Source organism: Pristiophorus japonicus, chromosome 11, assembly GCF_044704955.1.
Source record: "Pristiophorus japonicus isolate sPriJap1 chromosome 11, sPriJap1.hap1, whole genome shotgun sequence".
In the NCBI taxonomy this organism is placed as follows: Eukaryota; Metazoa; Chordata; class Chondrichthyes; family Pristiophoridae; genus Pristiophorus; species Pristiophorus japonicus.
Genome location: NC_091987.1, coordinates 219,927,716 through 219,938,990, shown reverse-complemented (window position 1 = coordinate 219,938,990; position 11,275 = coordinate 219,927,716). Strand labels below are relative to the sequence as shown.

The 11,275-nt window shown below is 54.8% G+C and overlaps 1 protein-coding gene across 3 annotated transcripts in view; it reads right to left on the bottom strand.

Moving 5' to 3' along the window:
- LOC139276503 (myelin protein zero-like protein 2) overlaps positions 1–11,275 on the bottom strand; it is a 37,667-nt gene that overhangs the window by 2,293 nt on the left and 24,099 nt on the right. The window contains exons 3-5 of one of the 3 annotated variants that reach the window (XM_070894620.1): positions 10,308–10,518; positions 8,565–8,730; positions 2,777–2,791 (exon numbers count right to left, since the gene is read on the bottom strand). In XM_070894620.1, the coding sequence (XP_070750721.1) occupies positions 2,777–2,791; positions 8,565–8,730; positions 10,308–10,518 (392 nt within the window). Of the gene's footprint in view, positions 1–2,662; positions 2,792–8,564; positions 8,731–10,307; positions 10,519–11,275 lie in introns of all 3 variants that reach the window. The other 2 variants (XM_070894617.1, XM_070894619.1) reach the window with 2 other exon arrangements.

Here is an 11,275-nt window from a genome sequence, read left to right as displayed (position 1 = left end):
AGCACTGTGGGAGCACCTTCACCACACGGACTGCAGCGGTTCAAGAAGGCGGCTCACCACCACCTTCTCAAGGGGCAATTAGGGATGGACAATAAATGCTGGCCTGGCCAGCGATGCCCACATCCTGGGAATTAATGCCGCAAATCTCCCCGCAACCCCTGTTACCTACGCTGAAATGAGACACTTCACATCACCTCATCCTCGAAGTTAATCACACAGGATCTCCTCCCTCCCTCATTGTCTTCTCTACCTTCCAATCCACAGTCATGCAACCTTGCACCGTGGGCCTTAGTTCCACACCCGGGCTTCTGAAAGATGCTTGGGGAATTTGCAGGGCAGTCCCGGGACAATAACCAGAAATTGTGTGATGCTCATATACAATCCCAGCTTTACAATCACACCCATTAATGCAGCCCTGATTTTATTCCACTGGACTAGATTTCCCTCATTTGCTGAAAATAGAGAGTTAAAGTTAGAGCCTAAAACCACATTCACACTTCCTGCTCCATCAGCACACGCAGTTCAGAGCTCTGGTCAGACCCCACCTGGAGAGCTGTGTACAGTTCTGAGGACACGCTGCGTAGAATAAGCTCATATTCTCTCGAGTTTAGAAGATTAAGGCATGATCTAATCAAGGTGTTTATAATGATAAAAGGATTTGACACAGTAGATACAGAGATTACACAGCCCCTCCCCCAGTGCTGGCCCCTCCCCCAGTGATCGTGGCCCCTCCCCCAGCCCCTCCCCCTCCAACTCTCCCGTGAGCGGCATTTCGCCAAGTGTTGCAATTCCGGAGCGGAGCGGGATTTGATCGCCGGGAATCGGGCAGAAGCTGGGAGGGGCAGCAAGGGGGAAGGGCTGGGAGCAGCACTGAGATTTTATGTTCGAGCACAATGGGGTGGGGGAATAAATTGACTCGGCCGTGGCTCAGTGGGTGGCACTCTCTGTCTGTGTCAGAAGGTTGTGGGTTCAAGTCCCACTCCAGAGACTTGACACATAAATCTAGGCTGACACTTCAGTGTGGTGCTGAGGGAGTGCTGCACTGTCGGAGTTGCCGTCTTTCAGATTAGACGTTAAACTGAGGTCTTGTCTGCTCTCTCAGATGGATGGAAAACATCCCATGACACTATTTTGAAGAAGAGTGGGGGAGTTATCCCTGGTGTCCTGGCCAATATTTATCCCTTAATAACATAACAAAAACAGATTATCTGTCATTATCACATTTCTGTGTGGGAGCTTGCTGTGCGCAAATTAACTGCTGCATTTCCCACATTACAACAGTGACTACACTTTTAAAAGTACCTCATTGGCTGTGAAACGCTTTGGGATGTCCGGTGGTCATGAAAGGCTATGTAAATGCAAATCTTTCTTTCTTTAGGCCATGGTTTGCTATCTGGAGTGAGGGACAAGGACCAAAGGACTCAATCATCATCATCATCATCACAGGCAGTCCCTCGGAGTCGAGGAAGATTTGCTTCCACTCTAAAAGTGAGTTCTCAGGTGACTGTACAGTCCAATACGGGAATTACAGTCTGTCACAGGTGGGACAGACAGTGGTTGAGGGAAGGGAGGGTGGGACTGGTTTGCCGCACGCTCCTTCCGCTGCCTGCGCTTGGTTTCTGCATGCTCTCGGCAACGAGACTCGAGGTGCTCAGCACCGTCCCGGATGCACTTCCTCCACTGAGAGCGGTCCTGGGCCAGGGACTCCCAGGTATTGGTGGGGATGTTGCACTTTATCAAGGCAGCTTTGAGGGTGTCCTTGTAACGTTTCCTCTGCCCACCTGGGACTCGCTTGATGTGTCGGAGCTCCGAGTAGAGCGCTTGCTTTGGGAGTCTCGTGTCGGGCCTGCGGACAATGTGGCCCGCCCAGCGGAGCTGATCGAGTGTGGTCAGTACTTCGATGCTGGGGATGTTGGCCTGGTCGAGGATGCTAACGTTGGTGCGTCTGTCCTCCCAGGGGATTTGCAGGATCTTGTGGTGGCATCGATGGTGCTACTTCTCCAGTGTATATAGTCCACGTCTCTGAGCCCCAGGGGGCAGCACCTTGGCGGGAACACGGGGGCAGGAGACTTGCATTTAAGCAATGCTTTATACATTACCTCCGACAGTGCAGCACTCCCTCAGTACTGCCCCTCCGACAGTGCAGCACTCCCTCAGTACTGCCCCTCTGACAGTACAGCACTCCCTCAGTACTGCCCCTCCGACAGTGCGGCACTTCCTCAGTACTGCCCCTCCGACAGTGCGGCACTCCCTCAGTACTGCCTCTCCGACAGTGCGGCACTCCCTCAGTACTGCCCCTCTGACAGTACAGCACTCCCTCAGTACTGCCCCTCCGACAGTGCAGCACTCCCTCAGTACTGCCCCTCTGACAGTGCAGCACTCCCTCAGTACTGCCCCTCCGACAGTGCGGCACTTCCTCAGTACTGCCCCTCCGACAGTGCGGCGCTCCCTCAGTACTGCCCCTCCGACAGTGCGGCACTCCCTCAGTACTGCCTCTCCGACAGTGCGGCACTCCCTCAGTACTGCCCCTCGGACAGTGCGGCACTCCCTCAGTACTGCCCCTCCGACAGTGCGGCACTCCCTCAGTACTGCCCCTCTAGAGGTGAATAAATAGCCGCTGGGGTTGCCCCGGCTGAGGTGGGGTTGTTGGGAAGGACCATACCAGCGTGACGGGGATAGATTGTCACACGGAGCTGGGCAGCTTGCCGCTTCCCTCTGTCAGGACACTGCTGCTGACTCCGCCACTTCCAGCTCACTCATTGCCTCGCACTTTAATTTCTCCAGTTCAGTCCTGTCGGGAGAGAGAGAGAGAAGGTGAATGAGTGAGGCAGGAAGGAAGGGAGTGTGGGTGGGGGAGTGGGAGAGAGAGAGTGGGGGGTGGGGGTAAGAGAGTGGGGGGGAAGAGAGAGTAGGGAGAGAATAGGGAGCGAGTGGGGGGAGGGAGGGGGAGAGAGGGAAGAGTGGGGGGGAGAGAGAGAGGGGGAGAGAGAGAGAGTGGGGGAGAGAGAGAGAGAGTGTGGGGGGAGAGAGAGCGAGAGAGTGGGGGACAGAGAGAGAGTGTGGGGGATTGAGAGAGTGGGGGGGGAGAGAGAGAGAGTGGGGGGGGAGAGAGAGAGAGTGGGGGGGGAGAGAGAGAGAGAGTGGGGGGGGAGAGAGAGAGTGTGGGGGGAGAGAGAGAGAGTGTGGGGAGAGAGAGAGAGTGTGGGGGAGAGAGAGAGAGTGTGGGGGGGAGAGAGAGAGAGAGTGGGGGGAGAGATGGGGAGGGGGAGAGGGAGAGTGAGAGAGTGCGGTGGGGACAGAACGAGGGTGGGGAGAGAGTGGGGGGGAGAGAGAGAGAGAGAGAGAGAGAGTGGGGGAGAGAGAGAGAGTGTGGGGAGAGAGAGAGAGAGAGAGAGTGGGGGAGAGAGAGAGAGTGAGGGGTAGAGAGAGAGAGAGAGTGAGGGGTAGAGAGAGAGAGAGAGTGGGGGGGAGAGAGAGAGAGAGAGAGTGGGGGGGAGAGGGAGAGAGTGGGGGGGAGAGGGAGAGAGTGGGGGGGAGAGGGAGAGAGTGGGGGAGAGAGAGAGAGAGAGAAGAAGAGAGAGAGAGAGAGAAGAAGAGAGAGAGAGAGAGAAAAAGAGAGAGAGGGAGAGAAAAAGGTGCTGGGACCACTGTTGGTCACAATTTACATTAACAATTTAGACCTTGGAATCAAAAACACAATGTCTAAATTTGCGGATGGCAGAACGGGGCTGCGAGGAGGCTGGTCTGTCCCCGACGGTGGGTGTGAAGAGCTGAAGAAAAAGGTGAGTAAACATTTTTTTGTTTTTTTCTTTACAGGGACTTACCTGTAGGGGGTCCCCTGACGCTGTTCCGATGGTTTTTTAAATGCTTTTTCTTTGCAGATCTTCGTCCTTCCTTGGGCCTGACTCCATCCTTGGCGGCACTTGGGCAACAAGTGCCTTTGCCGCTGAGATTGGGAGCTCCCGCCGGCTGCCACCCAGATTGGCGCCGTAAGTCCCTCATTTGCCGCCCGCCGCCCTTTGAAGGACTTTTTTGATGAAAACCCCGCCCAGAGTACCGTCAGGTAACTCGGCAATCCTCTGGGCGACATTTGGATGGGTGGGGGAGAGGACCAAAGGGATCCCGGATACAAATACACCAATCACTAAACGTTGTGACACAGGTTAGCAAGGCCATAAAAAGCAAACCAAGAACTAGGGTTTATTTCCAGAAGGATAGAATTGAAAAGTAGGGAAGTTATGCTAAACCTGTATCGGACCTTGGTTAGACCACACAGAATACTGCGTACAGTTCTGGCTGCCATATTATAAAGAGGATGTAGAGGCACTGGAGAGGGTAGAGAAGATTTACAAGGATGATACCAGAAATGCGAGGGTATACATATCAGGAAAGGATGAACAGGCTGGGTCTCTTTTCTCTTGAAAAAAGAAGGATGAGGGGTGACCTAATAGAGGTCTTTAAAATTAGGAAAGGTTTTGATAGTGTGGATGCAGAATGTTTCCACATGGGGAAGAGCATAACTAGAGGCCATCAATATAAGATAGTCACCAAAAAATCCAATCGGGAATTCAGAAACTTCTTTACCCAGAGTGTGGTGAGAATGTGGAACTCGCTCCCACAGGAAGTGGTTGAAGTGAATAGTATCGATGCATTTAAGGGGAGGCTGGACAAGCGTACGGGGGAGAAGGGAATGGACGGTTATGCTGATAGAGTTAGATGAGGAAAGAAGGGAGGAGGCTCGAGTGGAACATAAATGTCGGCATGGACTGGTTGGGCCGAATGGCCTGTTTCTGTGCCGTATATCCTGTGTAATCCTCTGTAATGAGACGAAGAAGGTTGGGAGGAAGGTCATGTGGAGCATAAGCACAGGCATGCACCAGAATGTCCTATTTCTGTGCCGTACATTTTAACTAGAGGAAGGACATTCTTGCTATTGAGCGAGTGCAGCGAAGGTTCACCAGACTGATTCCCGGGATGGCGGGACTGACATATCAAGAAATGGATTCATGGATGCCCTTCCTTGGCAGCATGGATTCATGAAGGGGAAATCATGTTTAACTAATTTACTGGAATTCTTTGAGGATATAACGAGCATGGTGGATAGAGGTGTACCGATGGATGTGGTGTATTTAGATTTCCAAAAGGCATTCGATAAGGTGCCACACAAAAGGTTACTGCAGAAGATAGAGGTACGCGGAGTCAGAGGAAATGTATTAGCATGGATAGAGAATTGGCTGGCTAACAGAAAGCAGAGAGTCGGGATAAATGGGTCCTTTTCGGGTTGGAAATCGGTGGTTAGTGGTGTGCCACAGGGATCAGTGCTGGGACCACAACTGTTTACAATATACATAGATGACCTGGAAGAGGGGACAGAGTGTAGTGTAACAAAATTTGCAGATGGCACAAAGATTAGTGGGATATCGAGTTGTGAGGAGGACACAGAGAGGCTGCAAAGAGATTTAGATAGGTTAAGTGAATGGGCTAAGGTTTGGCAGATGGAATACAATGTCGGAAAGTGTGAGGTCATCCACCTTGGGGAAAAAAACAGTAAAAGGGAATATTATTTGAATGGGGAGAAATTACAACATGCTGAGATGCAGAGGGACCTGGGGGTCCTTGTGCATGAATCCTAAAAAGTTAGTTTGCAGGTGCAGCAGGTAATCAGGAAGGCGAATGGAATGTTGGCCTTCATTGCGAGAGGGATGGAGTACAAAAGCAGGGAGGTCCTTCTGCAACTGTACAGGGTACTGGTGAGGCCGCACCTGGAGTACTGTGTGCAGTTTTGGTCGCCTTACTTAAGGAAGGATATACTGGCTTTGGAGGGGGTACAGAGACGATTCACTAGGCTGATTCCGGAGATGAGGGGGTTACCTTATGATGATAGATTGAGTAGACTGGGTCTTTACTCGTTGGAGTTCAGAAGGATGAGGAATGATCTTATAGAAACATTTAAAATAATGAAAGGGATAGACAAGATAGAGGCAGAGAGGTTGTTTCCACTGGTCGGGGAGACTAGAACTAGGGGGTACAGCCTCAAAATACAGGGGAGCCAATTTAAAACCGAGTTGAGAAGGAATTTCTTCTCCCAGAGGGTTGTGAATCTGTGGAATTCTCTGCCCAAGGAAGCAGTTGAGGCTAGCTCATTGAATAGATTCAAATCACAGATAGATAGATTTTTAACCAATAAGGGAATTAAGGGTTACGGGGAGCGGGCGGGTAAGTGGAGCTGAGTCCACGGCCAGATCAGCCATGATCTTGTTGAATGGCGGAGCAGGCTCGAGGGGCTGGATGGCCTACTCCTGTTCCTAATTCTTATGTTCTTATGTTCAATCAGCCAATGGAGAGAGAGATAGAGAAAGTGGGGGAGCGAGCGCGAGTGCGGGGGGAGAGAGAGAGCGAGCGCGAGCGCGGGGGGAGAGAGAGAACGAGCGCGAGTGCGGGGGGAGAGAGAGCGAGCGCGAGTGCGGGGGGAGAGAGAGCGAACAAGTGCGGGGGGAGAGAGAGAGAGCGAGCGCGAGTGCGGGGGGAGAGAGAGAGAGCGAGCGCGAGTGCGGGGGGAGAGAGAGAGAGCGAGCACGAGTGCGGAGGGTGAGAGAGAGCGAGCGAGTGCGGGGGGAGAGAGAGCGAGCGAGTGAGTGGGGAGAGAGAGCGAGCGCGAGTGCGGGAGGAGAGAGAGAGAGAGCGAGCGCGAGTGCGGGGGGAGAAAGAGCGAGCGCGAGTGCGGGGGGAGAGAGAGCGAGCGCGAGTGCGGGGGGAGAGCGAGCGCGAGTGCGGGAGGAGAGAGAGAGAGAGCGAGCGCGAGTGCGGGGAGAGAGAGCGAGCGCGAGTGCGGGGGGAGAGAGAGAGAGCGAGCGCGAGTGCGGGGGAGAGAGAGCGAGCGCGAGTGCGGGGGGAGAGAGCGAGCGCGAGTGCGGGGGGAGAGAGAGAGAGCGAGCGCGAGTGCGGGGGAGAGAGAGCGAGCGCGAGTGCGGGGGGAGAGAGAGAGAGAGCGAGCGCGAGTGCGGGAGGAGAGAGAGCAAGAGAGAGAGAGTGAGTGGGGAGAGAGAGTGAGTGGGGGGGGAGAGAGAGAGTGTGGGGGGGGAGCGAGAGAGAGAGATAGTAGGGGAGAGAGAGAGAGATAGAGTGGGGGAGAGAGAGAGAGAGAGAGTGGGGGAGAGAGAGAGAGAGAGTGGGAGAGAGAGAATGGGGGGGAGAGAGAGAGAGAGCGGGGGGAGAGAGAGAGAGAGCGGGGGGAGAGAGAGAGAACGGGGGAGAGAGAGAGAGCGGGGGGGGGGAGAGAGAGAGAGACAAAAAGTGAGTGATGGAGAAAGAGTGATGGAGAGTGATGGAGCGGGGGGAGAGAGAGAGAGAGCGGGGGGAGAGAGAGAGAGAGCGGGGTGGGAGAGAGAGAGCAGCGGGGGGGAGAGAGAAAGTGGGGGGGGAAGAGAGAGAGTGGGGGGGAGAGAGAGAGTGGGGGGCAGAGAGAGTGGGGGGGAGAGAGAGTATGAGTGGGGGGGAGGGGGAGAGAGAGAGTGTGAGTGGGGAGGAGAGCGAGAGAGAGATAGAGTGTGGGGGAGTGGGTAGAGAGAGAGTGGGGTAGGGAATGAGAGTGTGTGGGGGGGAGCGAGCGAGAGAGAGAGAGAGAGAGAGAGAGAGAGTGAGGGCGGGAGAGAGAGTGTGAGTGGGGGGGAGGGGGAGAGAGAGAGTGTGAGTGGGGAGGGAGAGAGTGAGAGAGTGGGGGAGGGGGAGAGAGAGAGAGTGGGGGAGGGAGAGAGTGTGTGGGGGGGAGCGAGCGAGAGAGAGGGAGAGAGAGTGGGGGAGGGAGTGAAAGAGAGTGGGGGAGGAAGAGAGAGAGAGAAGAGTGGGGGAGTGAGCGAGAGAGAGAGAGCAAGAGAAAGTGTGGGGGAGAGAGCGAGAAAGAGTTTTGGGGAGAAAGTGAGAGAGCGCATGTGGGGGAGAGAGCGTGTGGGGGAGAGAGCGTATGGGGGAGAGAGAGAGAGAGAGAGAGAGAGAGTGTGGGGGAGAGAGAGAGAGAGAGTGTGGGGGAGAGAGAGAGAGAGAGTGTGGGGGAGAGGGAGAGGAAGAGAGAGAGAGAGAGAGTGTGGGGGGGGAGAGGGAGGGAGAGGGAGAGGAAGAGAGAGAGAGAGAGAGTGTGGGGGGGAGAGAGAGAGAGAGAGAGAGTGTGGGAGAGGGAGAGAGAGAGAGAGTGTGGGGGAGAGGGAGGGCGAGAGAGAGAGAGTGAGGGGGAGAGAGAGAGAGTGTGGGAGAGAGAGAGAGTGTGGGGGAGAGGGAGAGGGAGAGAGAGAGAGAGAGTGTGGGGGAGAGAGAGAGAGAGAGAGTGTGGGAGAGAGCGGGGTGGAGGGACGGGGCTTTAACGGCCTTCACCATTCTTTCTGACAGGTTTATGGCGGTAACCCACACCCCCCTTCTTGCCCCTCCCTCCTCCACCCCCTCCCCTTCCTCCTTCTCCCCTCGGGTCCGGAGACATTGGAGGTATGAGTTGGAGCAGGAAGCTCTGGCACTGCACAGTCAGGGGCTTTGGGACCAGCTTTTGTTTCCCGAAGCGAGGCAGAAACGCTCCCTACCCATTTTTGCTTTCATATTTATGTTCTTCCTCCCTCATCTCCGCGTCCATGGTCTCCCTCCGCTTCCGACAGAGCTGCACCATAACCACGACGATCACGATGACAACCACCAGGCTTGTGGCTCCTCCAATCACAATGCCCAAGATCTGCATTTCCGAGTAAGTAACTGCAGGCGGGAGAGAATAGGACGTTAGACCCAGCCTGCTGACTCTGAGTGAATTATCTGACCGCCCCAGCTCGCAAAGTTCCCAGCTTCCAATCTCCATCTCAGGCCAGGAAGATGGATTGGGAATGAGGTAGAAATGCCGAGCTTGCTGCTCCTGATCACTATTCAGAGACTCCTGGCGGAGAGAGCGGGCATGCAGTCATCATTGTCGAGGCTGACGACGTCCCCACAGTCAAATAGCACACCACCACTCATTTACACCGTAGAACTGTAGCTCAGCATGTTAGTGAGGACCAGCGATAGAAGGTGGGATTCCCTGGACTCTGTGCACTGGACACAGCATTTATCCCCTGGACCACAGGCACCCATCATCCGAGCTCTGACTCATCCACAGCCTGAGCCTGGGGTAGGGTGGAGCCGGGGGCCAAGCAAGGGAGAGGTACGTCAAAGGGGCAGTACCGAGGGAGTGCTGCACTGATGGAGGGGCAATACTGAGGGAGCGCCACACTGTCGGAGGGGCAGTACCGAGGGAGCACTGCACTGTCGGAGGGGCAATACTGAGGGAGTGCCACACTGTCGGAGGGGCAGTACCGAGGGAGCGCTGCACTGTCGGAGGGGCAGTACTGAGGGAGTGCCGCACTGTCGGAGGGGCAGTACTGAGGGAGTGCTGCACTGTCGGAGGGGCAGTACTGAGGGAGTGCTGCACTGTCGGAGGGGCAGTACTGAGGGAGTGCTGCACTGTCGGAGGGGCAGTACTGAGGGAGTGCTGCACTGTCGGAGGGGCAGTACTGAGGGAGTGCTGCACTGTCGGAGGGGCCGTACTGAGGGAGTGCTGCATTGTCGGAGGGGCAGTACTGAGGGAGTGCTGCACTGTCGGGGCAATACTGAGGGAGTGCTGCACTGTCGGAGGGGCAGTACTGAGGGAGTGCTGCACTGTCGGAGGGGCAGTACTGAGGGAGTGCTGCACTGTCGGTGCAGTACTGAGGGAGTGCTGCACTGTCGGGGCAACACTGAGGGAGTGCTGCACTGTCAGAGGGGCAGTACTGAGGGAGTGCTGCACTGTCGGAGGGGCAGTACTGAGGGAGTGCTGCACTGTCGGAGGGGCAGTACTGAGGGAGTGCTGCACTGTCGGAGGGGCAGTACTGAGGGAGTGCTGCACTGTCGGTGCAGTACTGAGGCCCTGTCTGCCCTCTCTGGAAGATGTAAAAGATCCCATGGCCGCTATTTCGAAGAAGAGCAGGAGCGTTATCCCGCGATGTCCCGGCCAATATATATCCCTCAATCAACATCACTGAAACATCATCATCATAGGCGGTCCCTCGAACGAGGATGACTTGCTTCCACAAGAGTGGAACTGAAACAGATGATCTGGTCATTATCACATTGCTGTCTATTTCCTACATTACAACAGTGACTACACTCCAAAAAGTACTTCATTGGCTGATGCCATGAGGTGCTGAAAGATGCTATCGAATGCAAGTTTTTTTTTTAAGTGAATCCTTTTGCTGAATAAATCCATCGCTCCAACAACAAGCCCCTCCCAGTCCCCAACACAACTGCACCACTCCGATACAGACCTTTATAGACAACGCTAAGTGTAATCTCGCCAACAACCCCATCGACATCCGGTGGATTCTTCACGCTGCACAGGAAGGTCCCGTTGTCCGTGAAACGCAGTTCAGTGATGGTGATCGATCCGTCCTTTCGCCAAATGTCCCCAGACCAGGCCAACCGGCCCTTAAACCGCCCACTGACACTTGGGTATGGCTGCTCATGGTAATAAAACACCTGTGGATAGAGGACAAGCATTACACTCAGCTTACACTTAACCTGGGCAGCCTCCTCTCCATCACAGTGTAGAGAGAGCTTTACTCTGTATCTAACCCCCTGTACCTGCCCTGGGAGTGTTTGATGGGACAGTGCAGAGGGAGCTTTACTCTGTATCTAACCCGTGCTGTACCTGCCCTGGGAGTGTTTGATGGGACAGTGTAGAGGGAGCTTTACTCTGTATCTAACCCCCTGTACCTGCCCTGGGAGTGTTTGATGGGACAGTGTAGAGGGAGCTTTACTCTGTATCTAACCCCCTATACCTGCCCTGGGAGTGTTTGATGGGACAGTGTAGAGAGAGCTTTACTCTGTATCCAACCCCCTGTACCTGCCCTGGGAGTGTTTGATGGGACAGTGTAGAGGGAGCTTTACTCTGTATCCAACCCCCTGTACATGCCCTGGGAGTGTTTGATGGGACAGTGTAGAGGGAGCTTTACTCTGTATCTAACCCCCTGTACCTGCCCTGGGAGTGTTTGATGGGACAGTGTAGAGGGAGCTTTACTCTGTATCTAACCCCCTGTACCTGCCCTGGGAGTGTTTGATGGGACAGTGTAGAGGGAGCTTTACTCTGTATCTAACCCCCTGTACCTGCCCTGGGAGTGTTTGATGGGACAGTGTAGAGGGAGCTTTACTCTGTATCTAACCCCCTGTACCAGCCCTGGGAGTGTTTGATGGGACAGTGTAGAGGGAGCTTTACTCTGTATCTAACCCCGTGCTG